At 43.1% G+C, this 19,748-nt stretch overlaps 2 protein-coding genes across 8 annotated transcripts in view; one reads left to right on the top strand and one right to left on the bottom strand.

The window, feature by feature from the left end:
* Plxnc1 (plexin C1) overlaps window positions 1-14,433 on the top strand; it is a 152,530-nt gene extending 138,097 nt beyond the window's left edge. Inside the window, exons 24-31 of the mRNA XM_038314540.1 lie at window positions 3,971-4,025; window positions 5,967-5,998; window positions 6,092-6,199; window positions 7,242-7,405; window positions 8,943-9,090; window positions 10,670-10,810; window positions 10,896-10,970; window positions 12,004-14,433. Of these exons, the coding sequence (XP_038170468.1) occupies window positions 3,971-4,025; window positions 5,967-5,998; window positions 6,092-6,199; window positions 7,242-7,405; window positions 8,943-9,090; window positions 10,670-10,810; window positions 10,896-10,970; window positions 12,004-12,108 (828 nt within the window). The 3' untranslated portion in view covers window positions 12,109-14,433. The remainder of the gene's footprint in view (window positions 1-3,970; window positions 4,026-5,966; window positions 5,999-6,091; window positions 6,200-7,241; window positions 7,406-8,942; window positions 9,091-10,669; window positions 10,811-10,895; window positions 10,971-12,003) is intronic.
* Cep83 (centrosomal protein 83) overlaps window positions 6,155-19,748 on the bottom strand; it is a 127,860-nt gene continuing 114,266 nt past the window's right edge. For 4 of the 7 annotated variants that reach the window (XM_038314546.1, XM_038314545.1, XM_038314541.1 and 1 more), the window contains 6 exons: window positions 19,127-19,230; window positions 16,367-16,556; window positions 14,554-15,625; window positions 14,016-14,183; window positions 10,512-10,713; window positions 6,155-7,350 (listed from right to left, as the gene is read on the bottom strand). In XM_038314546.1, the coding sequence (XP_038170474.1) occupies window positions 15,521-15,625; window positions 16,367-16,556; window positions 19,127-19,230 (399 nt within the window). In that variant the 3' untranslated portion in view covers window positions 6,155-7,350; window positions 10,512-10,713; window positions 14,016-14,183; window positions 14,554-15,520. Of the gene's footprint in view, window positions 7,351-10,084; window positions 10,206-10,511; window positions 10,714-14,015; window positions 14,184-14,553; window positions 15,782-16,366; window positions 16,557-19,126; window positions 19,231-19,748 lie in introns of all 7 variants that reach the window. The other 3 variants (XM_038314542.1, XM_038314547.1, XM_038314544.1) reach the window with 3 other exon arrangements.

Raw genomic sequence — 19,748 nt, 5'->3', positions numbered from 1 at the left:
CCACTGTGTTCTTAACCCTTTGGATCCCATGGCACTTTTCAAAAAGGCATTTCTCATCTTAACTTGGCAGCAGCTGACTTGAGAATAGAAAGCGGAAACCTGCTTCCCCCAAACATCTGCAAATGATTTTTCTGTCCTCCTAATAGTGTTAGAGCATCACATGGGGTCGAAATGTTCCAGCCCCAGAGCAGCTGTGGAAGTCAGAAATATGCTCGCACACATCCAGCGCATCCACTAATAAAATGCTTTACACCAGCTCTTGGGAGATAATTCCAGAGTAAAATCTCCTTGGTCCAAGCTGCGTCTACACTATCTTAATGCCTGAGCACAGTGCCAGCAGCCGAGCGTTGCCAGCTCTCCAAAAGACATTTGAACTCTTGGCAGCGTTCCTTATCAGAAGGCCCATCCGTGGCGTTTGTGATTATAGAGGAAGGGTGCTCGCTCTTGGCAAAACAAAGTGTCTGACAGTAGTGGAGTATTGGCTCAACACTCAACAGGAACCATTTGGGATTCATTCTTTGACAATTACCCAGAATGAATCACAAGCTTCCTTTTATACAAGGATATTTATTGGCTTAAAATCAGTACATCCAGCTCTTGGTGTGTGGGTGGGGGTGGGGGTTGTGACTATGTTCACACATTCTTATAAGCATGCTGAGTATTGCTTTGGGGATGCCTGCACAGGGCCTTTATTTTAATGGCATCAAATATGGAGGAGAATTGAAAAATCAGTCAGAAAACAATGCATGGCTGGAGGGATAAAGAAGATGTCTGTTACTAACAGCAGCCAAAAGCTCAGGAAGTTAACACCTGGAGTCTAGCTAGCTCTGCCCAGATCCCACCTCTTCCCACAAGATGTCCCAAACACTAGCAGTGGGAGGCCTCTAGCCTAAACTTAGCGGCTGGCTGGACACAGCTGGCTGGACAGCTGGCTCTTCCTCTGTGGGTGTCACCTGGAGGAGCTTGTGTTTATCCTGTGGTGCTTACCAGGGAGGCCTGGACATTTTGACAACCACTGTGCAACAATCTAGAGAGCAATTCTAAGATTCCTTTTTTTCCAAACTAGGGAAGGCCAGGTCCAAATTTCTATCAGAGCTTTACACTAGGGAGGAAAGTCACTTAGCTGATAGGATTCAAAGTGACAGTTGCTCTACAGGCCACAGTTGGCGGGAGGTGGGGTTTGTCCCTGACTTGCTTCCTCTCGGGTCCGTTGTTTTACGTTGTGGACCCGCCTTCAGAACCATTTATTAAGAACCCCTGCTTGCCCTCCGCTTCTTCGCCTGTGTTTTCTTCTGAAGGGAACTTCTGCACTAGTCATTTTCAAGGAGCCGCCTGGGTATGAGAGCCGCCTGAAGAGCCATTTGGCCCATGGATCCTTGGTTCTAAAAGGCCTCAAAGTGAGAGTCCTGAACTTCATCTCTAGAGGAAGCCAAACATAGACATGGTATTAGCACGACTACATGATAAAAGCATTTGTCTACTGACCAGTACATTTAAAACCTGATACTTTTTTTTTTTGACAGAACTATTCTGAGTTATATTTACGTTCCTTGAAGTTCGTATGTTTAGAATAAAGAATGTAGCTCAGTGATGAAATACTTGCCTGACAAGCACAAAGCTCTGGGTTCCGCCCCCAATACCAGGGTAAAAACAAGCCAACAACTCAATCAACAAAACCCACCTGTTTAAAATGTGGGACTCAAGCTGGGCAGTGGTGGCGCGCCTTTAATCCTAACACTCAGGAGGCAGAGGCAGGCGGATCGCCCCGTGAGTTCAAGGCCAGCCTGCAGCCTGGTTTACACAGAGAAACCGTAGCTTGAAAAACCAAGCCAACCAACTAAACAAATAGATAAGACATGAGACTCGCTGGTCTTAGGTCTACTCATAGTTGTATACCATCACAATCTGACTGTAGACTATTTCATCACCTTTAAGAGACACTCGTCACCTTTCAGTCTTCTCTACAGTTGCCATTTGAAGAAACCACTAGCTGTCTATATAAATTTGCCTGTTCTGAACATCTTATATACATGAGATCATACATGTGATCTTGTAGCTGGCTTGTTTCGATTGGCATATCTGTAAGGTTAAACTGCACCATTGCCTGTATTAACATTTCCCTACCATATGGCAGTTTTTGTGGTACATTCATATAAGGGGCTATTACACAGTTATGAAAAGGGGGATGTACTACTGACAGGCACAGTGTATATTAAATTAACATCATAGGCCTTATATCAACCCTCAAAAACATACATTTAAAAAATACTACACATACAGGTATGTAGTGTACGAATCCAGGTGTCTGGATCTCAAGAACAGGTTAAACTAGTCAGTGGAAGAAGGCAGAGTCAGTTCCGTGAGGACAGGGAGCAGATGGGTGGCTGTTCTAAGGACCTTGAAAGGTTGCACACTATGGATGGTGCAGGTGGAGCTACTGCCCATCTACACAAAATCCTATCGGTAGGAATGACCAGTTATGCAAGTAGTAATTGTGCTGGCTAGTTTTGTGTCAGCTTGACACTAGCTAGAATCATTTTAGAAGAGTGAGCCTGAACTGAGGGACTACTCCCTACCAGAATAACCTGTAGGCAAGTCTGTAGGGCTTTTCTGAGATAGGGTCTCACTATGTAGCTCTGGCTGTCTTAGAATTCACCATGTAGACTAGGTTGGCCTCACAGATTTCTGACCCCCTCAGCCTCCAGAGTTCTGGATTGGAGGCATGTGCCACTGTGGCTGTCTTCTAGGGCATTTTCTTGATGATTTATGTGGAAGGGCCCAGCTCATTGTGAGTGGGCCAGTCCTAGACTGGGGATCCTGGGCTCTGTAAGAAAGCAGGAGGAGCAAACTATGGGGAGCTAGACAGTAGGCAGCACCCCGCCACGATCTCTTCGGTTCTTGCCTCAGGTTCCCTGATGATAAACTGTGATGTGGAACTGTGAGCACAATGAGCCCTTCCTTCCCGAGCTGTTGTAGGTCATGGTGTCCACCACAGCAGCAGAAGCCCTAAGGCAGCGGTGTACGCTAGGCACCGCTAATAGGGTGTCCTTACATTTGGAGGGTTTTGGTAAAAGCATGTGCAAGTTCTATAATTAACTGAAAGAGAACAATCATAAGCGTGTTAGGAGAGAGTTACCTGGCGGGCACACCCTGTGTCTGACACAGATCAAGGCACAAAAGCCCTTCTGGACCTCCTAACCACTTCTCTAATATCTGACACCAGTTTAGACTGTGGGAACAGTCAAACCATACAGTATGGCTTCTTTTGTGTTGGCCTCTGTCCCAACAGTGTGCAATTCACCCCATAGCATGTGGCAGTAGCTTGTTCATTTTCAGTATTTTTGTAACTTTGTACTGCTGAGAACAGCCCTAGACACGCAAGTGTTCTGCCATCGGGTACAGCTGCAGAGACCAGTTTGAGGAAGTCTGTCTCAACTTTTCTTCTTTTCCTATACCATCTTAGCCAATTCGGACGCTGTGACAGAATACATCCCTTGGGTGTTTCTCACAGCTCTGGTCCAGAGAAGCCAAGGCCATGCACCACTAGACACAAAACTAGTAGTCAGAGCCTCTTCCTGGTGCACAGGGCTGTCAGCGAACTGTACTTATGTGCTGGTGGGGGAGGGGCCAACTCTGTCTTCCCAGGGGGCATTAATCCCTTGTCTGAGGTCTTCTCTTTATGGTTTAAATTACTTCCCAAGGGCCCCACCTCCTCAGACCACCATATTAAGATGATTCAGCAAATATATTTGGAGGGTACACAAGCATTGAATTGATAACAAGCAGAAACCTGAGTTTCAAGGACTATGAATCTCTTGAAGTCAGCCAGGTGACCAGCAGAACACTAACACTAGCCTGCACACAGTGCCCAAGATGTAGTGGTCCTTGATAAATGTTTAATAATTGAGAGAACGTAAGTTGAGAAATCTGTTACATTTGAAAAGTCATATTTTTTAATCTCTGCTTTCAGATATCAAATGGATCCACTATAAAAGTCTTTAAGAAGATAGCAAATTTCACTTCAGGTAACCAATACAATATTGTTAACCTTCTGCTCTCACCAGGGTTTATGAAGCATTGCTTTCTTGCTTCTCTTAGACATTCTGTGTCAGAGGTATGATTGAGTTGTTGCTATGTCATTGTCTGGAAGCTGAGGGGGTAAGCTGTTTCAGTCTGTTCCTACCTCTAAGAACATGTATTCTGCAAGAAGGGAAGGAAATTGTAACCATGTAGGTACAGAAGCCCCAGCACAAAGGAAATTGCTGTCTCCTCGCAGCTCTGAACACGGAGTAGTCTCGGCCCTCGTAGCTCTTTTCCAAGTCCAGTAGGATGGGCACGAACAGAAGAGGCCACCCTGCAGCTGACCAGGAAGCTTGCAGATAAGCACACTGCCCTGGACAGGCTGAGCAAGCAAGACAGCCCCTCCAGAATCTCCAAGATAGCAGTGTGCTAGCATTGCAGACTTCCCAGACAGCCAAGCCAAGGCAGGAGGAATTTTACAGGAAAAGAGAGTCAGCAAGCTAGTCTTCTGTCTTCCTGGCAGCTGTGGGACAGGAAAACACTGATAATGCCTTGAGAATATCCACTGGTCCTGTTTTGGGTTTGTCCTCTCCCCAGCGGGCTCTTTGCTCATACATTGCAGACAGGGTGCAGTGACTCCTGAGCCTATAGGTGACTTCAGTCCCAACATCTAGTCTGTGGAACCACATCCCTTTGGCAGTCCCCCCTTCCATCACTACACTGAGCTATACAAAGCTACCCTGCAGAACAGCTGTCATGTAGCACGAGGAAAGTGACATCATTAAGACCCAAAGATTGAGCCTTTTAGAAGGGCCTGCTGTTGGATCTCAGGCTTAATTTCTTCATGGAACACAAGTGTGCTTCCTTCCTATCCACTGGGGCTGAGAACCACCAATGTGATTTCTGCCCTACTTAATACTTAGCTGGGTCTCCCAGAGGGGCAAGGTGCTATTAGTCAGGCAGTCATAGGGAAGGCACACAGCAGCCCAGCTAAGACTGGATGAGTTTCCTGGCGGTGGTGGCGTGCACCTATAATCCCAGCACTTGTGAGGCAGAAGCAGGTGGGTCTCTGAGTTCCAGGACAAAGCCTACTGCTTCTGATTTCCCAAGCACTTAACACTGTTCTCCAGAGGGGGTTCCTTCTCTCCCCTAAGCTCTAACCACACAGAACTCCTTCATGGAATTCTGACTCCCTCAACATCCAGCACCAAATCCACCAACCTACTGTATCTATCTCCTCCTCCCTGTCCTTCAAGGACAACCTGTCACCTGTACTTTATGGCCACCAGATCATTCCAACACCACGGAAGACTTCTCTTATTAGCTAGCCTATGGTTGATTTCCAATGGATAATTTTCCCTTCCTCTTAAAGGATTTTAGTACAATTTTTAGATGCTAGTCCCATTCATCTGTTTTTCCCTCCATCCCCTTGCTTAGTGCCACTCTCGGTCTGCTTGCTTTCTGAGCTGGACACTGTCCATCTTAGAGGGGCCTACATTCCTTCCCACTTTGGAGCCCCCCATTTACCCGGCTAATCACTTATTTAGGTTCATCTGTAATAGGCTGTCTTCAAAGAAATCCAGACTCAGATCGGCACATTTTTACATGGCTCTCCCTTGTTGAAATTAGGTAATTGGGCAATTAGTAGCAGAACAAGGCTGGTTTAATCCTAGCTGCAGGCCTGGCACACAGAGGTGCTCCAGGTCTCTGTTGAATGACAGGTTGGAACCCCTCCTCCTTGTCCCCATTAAGTGTCTAGTCAGCCCCCTAGGCCCCTTTCACACTGTTCAGATACAGCAGAGGAAACAAAGTAGCAGTGAAGAGCCCACGGATAACAGAAGAGCTGCTGTTGGCTTGGGAGCACAACCCCGGCTTTTGTTGAGGCCAATTAGTCTGTGGTTGTTTTTTAATGGGCTCTTTTTTCTCTCCTTTTCTCTGGTGTTCAGATGTGGAATACTCAGATGACCACTGCCATTTGGTGAGTTCGGGCTGCCTTGTGCTGCCCACCAAACTGCCTGCCTTTTGTACCATGCAGTTTCTTCAGGTAACACTTCTACGGTCTTCTTTTTAGATTTTACCAGATTCAGAAGCATTTCAAGTCGTGCAAGGAAAGAGACATCGAGGCAAACACAAGTTCAAAGTAAAAGAAATGTATCTGACAAAGCTGCTGTCGACCAAGGTACACTTACTGGTCTAGGACTGCTTTCATGGCTGCCTTGGGGGTATATGATGTGTTCAACTTAATTTCCGCTCACGTGTGAAAATGTTATAAATCCCTTGTGCCCTCTAGGCAAAGCAAAATGAAAGTTTAAATTGTAGACACATCCTGTACCCCCATTCAATTTTTTTATAAACTGGAAAGAGAAGAGAACTTTCCAAATTTCTACTGCAGCGTCTCCAATCAGGGCGTTTACTATTGTTCCTGCTCCTTTACCCACCATTCCACCATTATTGTTTGGGTTGACAGCATAATTATTCCTTTTTGTTTACTTGTTTTTATAGATGAGCAATAAAACTCCTTTGATTTGCAAATAAAAAGAGGGGGAATCTGTGAGACTAGCCTAGGAAATCTTACTTTCTTCTGAAATTCAAGAATTCTGTTCACTTATAAATGTTAGGAGCAAATCTTACCGCATCTAGTTTTTAGAAGTTAACGGAAGTCTCTGGATTTCTGCTCCACCATCCTAATCATCACTGTCCCCCTAGCTTTGTAAAACCTTGCTGGGCAAACTTCTTCAGCACATCTGCTTAGACCTGAGTAGATCTGCATGGTCGGCAGAGGAATGCCTACACCTCTTGATTTTTCGTCTTTCCCATGGAGCTCTGCCTTCGTTTTGTTTTTGATAAAACACTCGACTGCTTTGGGAAGTCCACACTTAAATAAACCCTGAGATGGAAATACATGCAACAGGAAGACAATCTAGCAGCAAAGCATTATCCCTCATTTTCTTTTTCCAGGCTGCACATAACAAAGGCAGAGCATCCGTGGCTTGTCTATACACAGTCCTAGACCTGGCACTACAAGTTTATGCACTAAATCTAAACGCGGACACAGACTTTCTGGACCCTCATCCCACCCAGCCCACATTGGCCTCATCTGGCAATTTCATGATTTTTTTTCTCTGCTTGGCACATCACTTCCTCTTGAACTTGGAGCTGGCTTTCCCACGAGGTTTTCAAAGCTGGTACCACGAATCTCAGTGTCCCATTCTGTCTTCCAGGTGGCAATCCACTCTGTGCTTGAGAAACTCTTCAGGAGCATCTGGAGTCTGCCCAATAGCAGGGCCCCGTTTGCTATAAAATACTTCTTTGACTTTTTGGATGCCCAAGCTGAAAACAAAAAAATCACAGATCCTGATGTTGTACATATTTGGAAAACAAACAGGTGGGAATGTAGGTGATTACTGTTTCCCAGAACCTAGGGCAAAATGTTAAATATATAGTTGCTGTATCAGAATCTCAAGGTTTGAATTCTACTCTAAAGGACAAAATAACAAAATTCTGTTATCTTTAATTCATGAAAACATTATCTAGAATGTTAGACTAGCAAAGAATGAGGAATTAGTATTTTATGGTTTATTCTATTTTTATTAGAGAAACTGTTATTGTGCCTACAATAATTGCTTTATAATTTTCAAGATGTGTCTCTTTAGATTCCATATGGAAGTTCACACTTTTGCCATTTGTCATAGGGGTTTTCTTGAGAATTATCCAAGGATTTGATGTCATTTATTTTAGCATTTTACCTTAAGGAGCAGGGTTTCCACATTTATGCTAATACCTCCTCAGAAGAGGAGTATAACCTATTGCCTCTATTTGAAATGCTCTGCACCTCAGCTGAGGAAGACCCGGTCATGAGGCATTAGAACGTCTCATGTGAGCTTATACCCTCCACAGGCTAGCAAGGAGTAATGGTGAAGTTGGGGAGCTTTTGGTCAGCCCTTCCCCTTTGGTCTGGGTTTATATCCTCTGCTCTGGCTAACTCCTGTCCTCAGGTCTAGCCTCATATTCCACAAGCCCTGCTACTCCCACACACAGCATGGGTGCTACCACCAGCCACAAGCGACTGAGCATTTGAGAATCGCAGCAGCCAAGTGGTGGAGGTAGTTAGGCCAAAGCTGCAGCAGAGATGCAGGGAGGACTCTGAATACTTCTAGTTATATTCCAATAGTTATTTAACTGCCTACACTGTGAATATTGTCAGGCACTGTGGTAGTAAAGGAATGGATGAAACACGCCCATGTTCTCACAAAATTTGCATTCTATTGGTAGAGAGAGACAGGGAATGGGATGGATCCACTGAAGGGCACCAAAGGGTTATGTGCACAATGGAAAAAGTAGGAAGAGGGTAAGGGAATCGGGACAGGGTAGACCAAGGCTTCAAAAGGGCTTGCACCCTCTTAGATGAGGAAGTGGTATAACTAGGACAGCACTGAGAAGACGTGGAAGTGTGATCTTGCCTGGCTTGAGAGAAAGACAGCAAAGGGCCCAGGCGAGATGGAATACACGGAAAAGCGGTGGGAGAGGAGACTCGGATGGAGGGACCCAGGCAGTTGGAGAAGTGACAAGACCCGATTCTGTGTTAAGAGGATCAGGACCTGCGGATGAGAGGGGCTGGAAGAGGTCAGGCACAACAGACTTGAGTGAGAAGTTCTCGTTGGTGCCAACATCTCGTATGACCCAGATTTGGAGGAAGTTCTGGTCCAGGGCCATTTTCTGACTTCTCTAGCCTGCCCTCCCTCACTGCTGGAGTAACCCTTCCTGGTGCTCAGTGACGTTGCCAGCTGCTGCTTGTTAGTTTGGCTAAGCAGGTTTACATACTTCAGTAACAAGGTCAGACACACTCATTTACAAACTGGTGAGCAGACCACTGGCTATGTTAACAGTCCTGCCTGAGAAGAGATTGTTTTCCCTTCAAACAGCCTTCCTCTTCGCTTCTGGGTAAACATCCTGAAGAACCCTCAGTTTGTCTTTGACATTAAGAAGACTCCACATATAGACAGCTGTTTGTCAGTGATTGCCCAGGCTTTCATGGATGCCTTTTCTCTCACAGAACAGCAACTGGGGAAGGTAAGGCCCAGCTTTGCTTTCTGATACATACCCCTGAAAAGCATTTCCGGTGACTGATGCTTCAACCACCTCTTCCTAAGAGAACCTGCCTCTGCTCCCTCCTCTCTTCCCTTCTTATTCCTCCTATCTCTTCAGGCCCACCCCCTACTGGACAGCAATTGCTGCCTAACCCATACCCGTGGCCCTGCTGCCCACCTGCCCCCTAAGCTCTTCCTTTTCACTATCTTGGTGCCTTTCTTCCTACAGCTGGCATCTTTGTTATGCTACCGGGCCTTCCCGACTGGCCTCAGTCCTGTTAGTAAACTCCTGCTCATTCATTCATCTGACAGTATTTCAGCCACAGTTTCTTGATGTGCGTGAAGAACTGGAGGAAACTCAGATCTGGTTGACTGTGTCTATGAACTTCCCCAGGGTATCTATCTCCTACTTAGAATGCGTGTGCTCGTAGTAAAAGTAGCCTTCAAAAACATCACTTCCTCGGCTTTTCATTACAGTTCAGTTAATACTTCAGTTACCATGATTCCCATTCTATATGAGGAATTCAAGGTGCAGAGAGGTCACAGGTCTTGTTATCACAAAGTAACACAATTATGAGCTCTCATGTGTCCAGCTACCGTCCTCCCCTGGTGTCTGTCGGTGATTCTTCATATCACACTGAGGCTGTGAATTCTCTACCCAACAATGCTGTAAGCATCTCAAAGGCTGATGCCAGTCACCTCCATCTTTGTACATTTGGTGTCTATGAGTGACACTTGGGTGAATAAATGCCTATTGAGTGGATGGTCATTGAAGTGGCAGGGTTCACCCAGAACCTGACGAGCACTTCTCAGGGCTATCAGTGTAGGAAGCCTTCAGAACAAGTCACCAAGCCACGGATTCAGCCACTAGACTCTTGGAACACGTACTGGGACATTAGTCTCATCATTCATTCAAATATCTTCACTGAGACTTTTTTACATTTTGTGACTAATGACTGCCCCACCTGGTTGCTTACATGGTATCACTCCTCTGCCTCCACAGCACCACTCACACTGCCGAGGAGCCTCTGCAGCTCAGACATCAGTCACCAGCACTGCTGACATGTGCTTCCTCGAGAAACTGGAGGTCTTTATAGTCTAATGAGATAAGGGACAAGCTAGAAAATCTGCCACTGCCAATTACTTACCAGTTTTAGTTATATAAAGGGCTCAATCAGATCTACAATCAAGTCTTTTATACATGCCAAAATTCACTGGTGGGTGAGGATGAGAGCAATGTTTTAATTCAGGCTTTTTAACGACCATTAGTAATGAACTATGACTGAAATAAGCTCCATTGTTACCGTAACTCAAAATCATGCAAAAATAATAATTTTAGTTCTTTTATGAGAGGAAGGCTGAATATATTAGCATTTAATCTGCCTGAAAATAACAGTGACTCACCAGAGCTATCTAGATGGCAGTCAGTAGTCACTCAGTCAACACTGAGGCCTGGAGCCTGCAGCCTTGTTAGCTGGTGGAAGCTCAGTTACACTGCACTGCTACAAACCCTCCCCCGACCATGGCTTTTTATGTTTCTTGTGGCTATTGTTGTTTTTCAGGAAGCACCAACTAATAAACTTCTTTATGCCAAGGATATACCAACCTACAAAGAGGAAGTAAAATCTTATTACAAAGCAATCAGGGATTTGCCTCCATTGTCATCTTTAGAAATGGAAGAATTCTTAACTCAGGAATCTAAGGTATTACGAAAAAGCGGAAATAAGCTTATAATTTGGTTAGTTAAAAACATGTATTTCAGAGCCTTTCAACAAGCCTTTCTTTTAGAAACATGAAAATGAATTTAATGAAGAAGTGGCCTTGACAGAAATCTACAAATACATCGTAAAGTATTTTGATGAGGTAAGATCTGATTTGCCCACAAGCCCATCACGAGTACTTGGCATAGTCCTCCATCCCAAATAGGCAGAAAGGGATGACCCAAGCCAGACCCTGCACAGGCTGCCCTCTTGTAGTGTGTCATGTTGTCCGCCTTTAGATCCGCCTGAATTTGAATTCATGGGGTCTAATGCCATCATGACCCAAGTAAATTTTGATTACTAAGTTATGGCCGTTAAATGGGGCCAGTTTATGTTTGAATGTGGGCTGCTAAAAATGAAAGCTAAGCCTGTAAGTCACCTACCTTCTGTCTTTCATGGTTATATGAAATCATGATATACTTTAACTCAAGCGACTATCAAACAGTGTTCTCACTCAGGCTTTTTATAACCATTAGTAGGAACTACCATTCTCCTTTATGATTAACTCTCCTTAATCTGGATTCGTTGTTTCCAAATATATGTTAATTCCCCCTTCCCTGATTCCCCCCACTCAGTCATGCTGGGACAGGCTATCCATGTCACTGGTGAGAATAGCTCACCAATTCCATTTGCTACTTGAAGATCAAGTGAAGAGCTAAGGTAGGGTAGAGGCAATGAGTTCCTTAAACATGATAAGCATCCCTTGCCAAGGGAGGGGAGGGAAAGAGATGGAAGTCTCCATCTCTGATCAGGATGCCCTTGCCTGCTGCATTTGAGGAATACTTGCCTGCATGCTGGCTGCCCAGAGATGCTTGCTGTGCTTGGAATGGCTGTGACGTAATGCATAAAGCAGGGCCTTGGAAGTCTGGCCCCATATTTGTAAGCAAATAGTTGGCATTTCTTGTGGGCTTCTATTTCAAGCCCAAGTGTTGTTGATCCGGTGATGATGACTTAGCGGAACAACTTGTGGAGCGAGTATGGAAATGATGAAGAAAATGCTGGGTCTGTTTCATGGTCTCATGCAGATTTACCACTCTCACAGCATCAGGAGGGGGGGGGAAGAGCAAGCCCACCAGAACCGTGAATTGTAATTCTAAAACTCTAATATGTAAAATAACTCTTCTAATTGTCAACAGATTCTAAATAAACTAGAAAGAGAACGAGGGCTGGAAGAAGCTCAGAAACAACTCTTGCATGTAAAAGTCTTATTTGATGAAAAGAAGAAGTGCAAGTGGATGTGAGCACCCTGGGGCCTGGCTTTATTTGACAAAGTTCTTCAGACAGCTTGGGAGCAAAATGGCTGCTTGAGCTACGCTTTGTCGTTAATTTCTTATGTTTGCACATGGGTTCCACTTTGAGCACTGTCTTTTAAGAGACCAAGGCACATGCACAGCTTATAGAAAGCATATCAACCACTGTGCCTGTGGGTATACCGTGGGAACCTTTCTGTAAATAGAGCTGAAGTGGTTGTTGCAAACAGCCTCCTTGTTTACAAGAGAATACAGGGCCAGTAAGCAAGTGTCAGTATTGTAACTACAGTCTCCACTTAAGCACAATGACACCTAAGTGGTTTGTTGGAAAACTACAGCTATGTAGCACTTGTGACTACACCATACGTCTGCAGAGGAGAGGGGATCCTAACAATGCTCAGAATGTGAACTGGGTCATTTGGAAACAAGGTGGGGGTGTCAGGGCAACCCTGAGAGTCTGCAGCATTCACTTTCCCCAGTAGTTCTTGGAAAAGCTGAAGGCAAAATTTGGTAGTGTTGTACACTTAGCGTTCGTGAGTGTGTGTGTTTAAACCAAAAACTAACAGTGTTGCAGCATTGTTGAAAGGGCTCGTGTTCTTCAGTGGTTGCCAGCTGCACTCATCAACTCCCTCCATCTCATCCAAGGAGCTCTAAAGCAAGGAGAGTGAGCGGGTTTCACTGAAATGCCACAGCATTTTTTCCAGACTCTGTCCTACTGTGTTTCCTTTTTATCTTTTCATGTATCTGGTAGTGGACATGTTGGGTATTGTGAGCAAAGAGTTCATGGCTTACTTCTGTTTGATCGGAACTGTCTGTGGGTGTGTAAGTCACTCCTGTAATCTTATATTTCTATGCTAGTGTCTCCTTGCTTTAGATTTCTGGTGAACCCTGTGGTTATAAATACTTGTGTGTGATTAAAATAAAAGATACATTTTACATTTCATCAAATTGTTGTTCACATTGGAGTATTATATATAAATATATATTTGAGGCCCAAGGCCTGGAAAATATTAGTAAAACTTGGTATCTTAGTCTTACTATGTACTTTTTGAAAGTATTCCTTACAGGAGAAAGATTTAAAATACTCATTTATTCGTGCCTCTTTTTTTTTTTTTTTAAAGAATTTCCTATACAGTTATAATGTAGTCTTTTTTATTGCTGATTTTTTTATTCCCGAATTTTTGCTGCTCATGACCAATTTTAATACCACTGTGTTTTCCTTCTATTAAACAGAAGTAAAAAATATAATCTGAGAACTGTCTCACTTCCCTTGTGGCAGGCACCTTTTACCCTTGATGTTCCAAATCCCCACTATAGGAAGGAATTTTCTTTCAATCAGCAAATAAAACATTGAGCACACATTCCTTAAAACTATTTACCAGCACTGTATGGACCATCTAGAATAAAATGGAATCTGTCTTGGTAAATGCAATCCGTTTTGCTCCGTAATATCAGATAAAGTCTAAGAGAGGTTAGTAACTCAACATCAGTTCCTGTCCTGGTCAGCACCTTCCCAGTCCTCTTTCTTGTGACCATTGTCTGTCCAAATGGACACATCTCAAAACTACCACCAAATACTTTATTTCTAAGTAGAAAGGTGAGGTCTGGCCCCCATTTAAAGCTGCTACAGTCTTCATCAAAGAGGTGAAGGCTTTCATAAGAAAAGTTGGAGGAGAGTTGAGAGCCAAGGGTAGGAGAATTGCCCAACAGACTTTCCCTTCTCTGGGGAACAGACAACTCAAAGGTTTAGCCACAGCTTTAGCGAAGTCTTATTAAATGCTACACAAGGGTGTCCCTGTCCAGCTCTATGACACGGGTCCGGTGTGGAGTGAGGATCTTTGGGCAAATCACTTACCTCTTTGTGCCTCTGTAATTTCTGTATAGTATTTCTAACCTACCTCACTGAGGTGGGATGAAGATTCACTCAAGTGTGTAATGTGTTTGTCAATCCTCCAGTGAAAAGCACTATCTAGATCACAGTTTGGATCACAGTAGCCGAGTGCAGCGAATGTCCAAATTAGATGTGTGCTGAAGACAATCAGTCACTGGTCTATAGTAAACAGCAACTAAAGAAACAAATGACAAACAGTATCTATTTTCAAGTTTCTTTGCATATTTTTGGTGCAAAACAATTAATTTATAAACTTTTTTTCTAACACTAGTGTCTAAAGCAGCATCTAAAAATGACTTCTGTTACTTTTTCTGTATTAGGATTTAAAGTCTATTTCTTACTGTATACCCTGACTGAAGCTGTTCTGGAAGATGAATGTTTTAAATGTCTATATCCAAAAATAAACATTTTGACGTAACAACTGAGGGCTGTCTGTCTTTTCTAGTGCGAATGGGTTTCTTACTCTAGTGGTTTCATGGAAATCACTCTTCAGGAACAGATACCATTGTACATTCCACATAAATAAGCAACTCCATTAAGCAAACCTGGCTCCTTGCTAAATGATGCCAAGAGCTGCTTGATTATGTTCTTGTCTTCAATGATCAACTTGGACTTTTGATTGCAGAGACTTCTGAATAATGATATATCCATATAAGTTTGGCAAACTTGAGCTGAACTTTGCTTTGCCGACTTGAAATTATTCCAGCAGAATTCCTCTAAAACATGCTCCATAAGGAAGTTTCCAATGGGTGAACAGTGAAAGTTGAAGTAAATAAAAGATAATTATTTGGTTAGGTCCTAGACAGTGAGAAACAAAACTAAATACCAGAAACACTTCAAGAGCCCACTGCTTCATGTAAGATGATCAGGAACTCTCTGTAGAAACAGCCGCAGGACTCAATTTTCTAAAACTTTCAACTAACCAAAGCAAAAGGAAGTGAAATCATCACTATATAATCAGTGAAATTAAACACAAAACAGCATAGATAGAAAAATATTTATTAAGTTATTTAATAAATTAAGTGCACAGCTTTTAGAAAAGGTAAAGATTTCTATAATGGATATATATTTAAAAACTTTTAAGTGATATTTATACTTTTAAATGGCCATCTTTTCCTATAACTTTTGTATACAATAAAGGAGATGTTTACTAATCTTGTTATTGCCATCTCAAAGATAAGGAAAAAGGAATTCAAGATTACATTTTCAAGCAAAATACCAGAAAAAATTCAACAAAATAAAAATTACTATTTCATATTATTATGAAAACTTGATTCCTTAGTTAGTTCCTCCTATCTTTTGTAGTGTCAATACATGCTCTACAGATCTAAAACTTGGAACACTTCATTTTGGTTACCATGATCCTAAAGTCCCGGACCCGTTCAGTCCAGCACGTGGCCAGTACCTTTCCTTGAGGCAGCTCGTGGGTTTGGCAAACAGGAATAAAGCACCACAATGCCATAGGTTAGACGTCACGCTTTATTGAGGTCTGGCTTTGCCTTTCTTCCAGCATCATTCCCCAGGAGATCCAAGTTCCTCTAGTTGTTTTCTTTGTGTCGTTTCTAGTTCTTCCAGTCTTTTGCGAAGTAGAGAAAGTTCTCTTTGATGCTGTTCCTCCTTAAAAATGACACATAACAGAAATCTAGAAAAACTAGGAAAGTCCCCGCCTTCTGCCTCCCTCACAGAGGCCTCCAACAATGTGGCTAAGATATGATGTCCATTTTAGCAGTCGGAAAACAGAATAGCAAGGGTGAAAACCCAGGCTATTCCTCCCTAGGAGTAAAAGTCACCAGGGATTAAATTACACAATGCTCCCGGCAGGGCACAGGTCTACATAGATGGCAGATTTCACACAAGACGGGAACGTTGCGGTAATTTACTAAAATCAGCAAAACATAGTGACTTAAAGTCCAACTTTTGAATAGCATCCAGTCAAATCTCGGAGCCTAGGCTCTGGAATCAGGCAGATCTAGGTTTTAAAAAGCCTGTCATTTATTCAGCTAGGACCTCTGGCAAGTCACATCGCTCTCAGTTTCTTCACTTGTGAGATGGAATAAAAACGGTGCCTTACCTCAAAGCATTTTTCACTAGTATTAAATGTTATATGGAAAATGCAGTTCGTTGCAAGTTCTTGATAACTGTATGTAATTAACTTACAATATCTAGCTACTCACAGACCCACCAACCATGCTATTTGTCTATAGCCAAAGTGAGAACTTACTGCCAGAACCATCACTGAAGGACAGAGTATATTTCAATTTACTCGGATTTCTACAGTAAATGAAAAAGAAGGTAAAACTCTCAATGTCAAATGAATCTGAACTCTAAATGTTTGTCTCTTTTCTAAAGTGCTCCTACCTGCACATGAGGAGGGAAGGAGAGCTCGAGTCCAGGCACTCTAGCCGATGGCTGAAAGCTAGCAGGATGGAGCGATGCTGCCGGAGGCAGGTCAGGAACCAAGATCAGACTCCGAAACTCATTATGTCTTCTCTGTATGTCCTTTAGTCGCTTCTGAAGCCTTGTATACTCTTCAAACGGAACATTTTGCCTTAAAGAGAAAAAGCATTTCTGTTCTTTAATAGTTACACCCTAATGAAGATCAGAATATAATTTTAGTTGGGAGACAGACTCTTAAGTTGTAACATCCATCTATCTAAGAAATCTATGTATCAGAAAGATAAACAGAAAGATGATTTTTTTATTGTACCACACTATACCCCTGTAGCTAGAACTGGTGTATAATTCGCTTTGCAGCCCAGGATGGCTTTACAACTCAAGTGCTAGGATTATAAGTGTGCCGCCACACCCAGCGAATTAAAACATACGTGTGTGTGTGTGTGTGTGTGTGTGTGTGTGTGTGTTGTTTTGAAGACAGAGTCTTGCTGTGTAGCTCTGGCTGGCCTGGAACTCCCTATGCAGAGCAGGCTGGTCTCAGGTTCACAAAGACCTTCTTGTCTCCATCTCCAGAGTGTTGAAACTAAAAGCAGGTGCCACCACACTTGCCCCTATATATTAACAATAGATAATTATTAGCACTGTAAGCTATTAACTCATCATAGCTTTGCCAATTGATGAGAGACTAAAGTGCTGTGGAAAACTGTGGGCACTTTTATTTTCACTTCTACTGTCATCCCCTCCTATGAATCCTGAAAATAAAAAGAAGTCCAAACTACAAAAATAAAAAATTAAAGTTGGATTCAACCTTATGAAACTCATTTTTTACATGAAATATAGTCAAATATAAAATCATAGTTCTTTATATTTGAATTCAACCTAATTTTGAATGTAAATGGATACCGATACAATAACAATATAGTATTTGGCCTCTGATTCCCCGGTGCATCACTGCTAAGACTCCAGGACGCTCAGGAGTGAAGGGCGCTCTTGTACAGAGCTGAGGAGAGTCCTGGGCAGGGACCGTACACAGCTCCAGGAAAGATCAGATATGTTACAAGATGACAACCTTTGGTCCCACTATACCTGCACCTCTGGAAAGGGGAGAGGAACTGAACTCAGTTGCTCATCAGTGACAGATACTGTGGCCAATCGATGGGATAGGGCTGTCATAAAACCCAACTGATACTGTGGCCAATCGATGGGATAGGGCTGTCATAAAACCCAATAATGTGATTAATCAATGGGATAGGGCTGTCATAAAACCCAAAAGAAGGGCAGGGACAAGGGTGGCTCTGCACACAAGAGGACCTGAGTCAGGATCCACAGTGCCCAGGTCTAACAGTCCAGCAGAATCGGAATCGGGAGCTCTAGGTTCAGGGGGAGTCTGTCTTCAAGACTGAGAACTGTGACTGAGGAGAACATCTTACATTGATCCTCCACCACACACATGCACATACGAGGGAAAAACAAAGAGACAGGGTTTAGGGAACTCTAGGTTTGCCAAATACATGCAGACCAGAAGGTGGTGTACAGGCCATGAACACCCACGGAACCCATACTTTTTCTTTTAACTCTCTTCCAACTCGCTGCTCATCTGTGTCCTTCACAGTATTCTTTAAAATAACTGGACTCACGTATTTTCCTCAGTTTTGTGAGCAACTAGCAATCAATAGATCTGAAGTGGAGGGTCACTGGAACCCCAATTTACAGCCTGTCAATCAGACATGACCTGGGCTTTATGAGTGCCATTTAAAGTGGAAGAGTCTTGTGGGACTCATCCTCATGCTGGGTCAGAGTCTGAACTGAGTTACAGGACGTTCACACCAGTCCACTAGAGGACTGTTGTCCAAGGACACCAGAACACAGCAGAAGACACTGCTGCATAATACAGGCAACCTGCATTTCAGACAAGTCCAGTTCTTCATTAAGTAACGAGCATTAATTAACAGTTCAAAAAGATTATACCACCTTAAATCAAATGGGTCATACAAAATCACTATCGCGAACTTAAAAGTGTCAATTTTCTCAGCTCAAAGAGCACTAACAGTGATAGCAGCCGACAGTGTCCGGAACTGTGCCACTGTCACAATGTTGCTGCCATGACAAGAACTCACACCACTCCCAGTACCAACAGCTACTGTACCACACTAAGTCCGAGTGTCTTTTTCCTGTTAGTATGCCCAGCACTACAAATGCCTTCTAAGAGCCAGACTTTTGGCCTGAAGTAACATTAAATTAGAAAGAAAAGTAAAATGTAATGCATTTTAGAAATCTTATAAGTAATATTTTTTTGTTTTTGTTTTTGAGATAGGATCTCAGTATGCAGTCCTAGCTGGCCTCCAACTTGTTATATAAACCAGGCTGACCTCAAACTCACAGGTGTCTACTTGTCTCTGCCTCCACAGTGCTGGCCTTAAAAATATAGCTTAAAATAAAACAATGTTCAGTATACTCAGAAACAATGTTTTGGGACTAGAGAGATGACTTAGCAGCGAAGAATACTTGTTGCTCTTCCAAAGGACCAGAGTTCAGTTTCCAACATCCACATGGTGGCTCACAACAGCCTGCAACTCCAGGGAACCTCACACCCTTCCCTAGCCTCTGCAAAGGTACTCATGCAGGCACAGGCACAGACATATACAGTAGATTAAAAAAAAAAAGTAAACAGAAACGAAGTTCCATAACACTACAATAGGGCATAAATACATACTAAAGTATTACCTATTTAACACCTGGTTTTCTGTCTCTAATTCTTCTCTCTTTGCCTCCAAGACTTCCACTTTTTCCTGAAGTCTCTTCAACTTGTTTTCATGAAGAGATTTTCTCTAAAAGAAAAAAGATTAGTATGAAACAATTATGTTAATACCTAATTTCCTATTTGAACAAAATGATGGTGGATATCTAAGGCCTTTTTATAAAACTTAGAGATTAATATTTTCAGTGAACACCAGGGACAAAGATTAGTATATGGCTTGTACTAAAAGTGCAAAGGCAAGAAAAAGATCTATGTCACACTTTCAATGAGACATATAGAATCATTACTAATACCAGAAAACTGGGATCAATAACCAAATCATTGCAAATGAACTCAAGAAAAGGAGGCAGAAGCCGGGCGGCGGTGGCGCACGCCTTTAATCCCAGCACTCGGGAGGCAGAGGCAGGCGGATCTCTGTGAGTTCGAGACCAGCCTGGTCTACAAGAGCTAGTTCCAGGACAGGCTCCAAAGCCACAGAGAAACCCTGTCTCGAAAAACCAAAAAAAAAAAAAAAAAACAACAAGAAAAGGAGGCAGACTCTTATTGCGTATGCCTGCCATCAGCAAAGGGAAGCATGCGCTCTTCACG

Source organism: Arvicola amphibius, chromosome 17 (assembly GCF_903992535.2).
Source record: "Arvicola amphibius chromosome 17, mArvAmp1.2, whole genome shotgun sequence".
NCBI lineage: Eukaryota > Metazoa > Chordata > Mammalia > Rodentia > Cricetidae > Arvicola > Arvicola amphibius.
The sequence above is the reverse complement of the archived record's forward strand: the minus strand, read 5'-3'. Positions and strand labels throughout refer to the sequence as shown.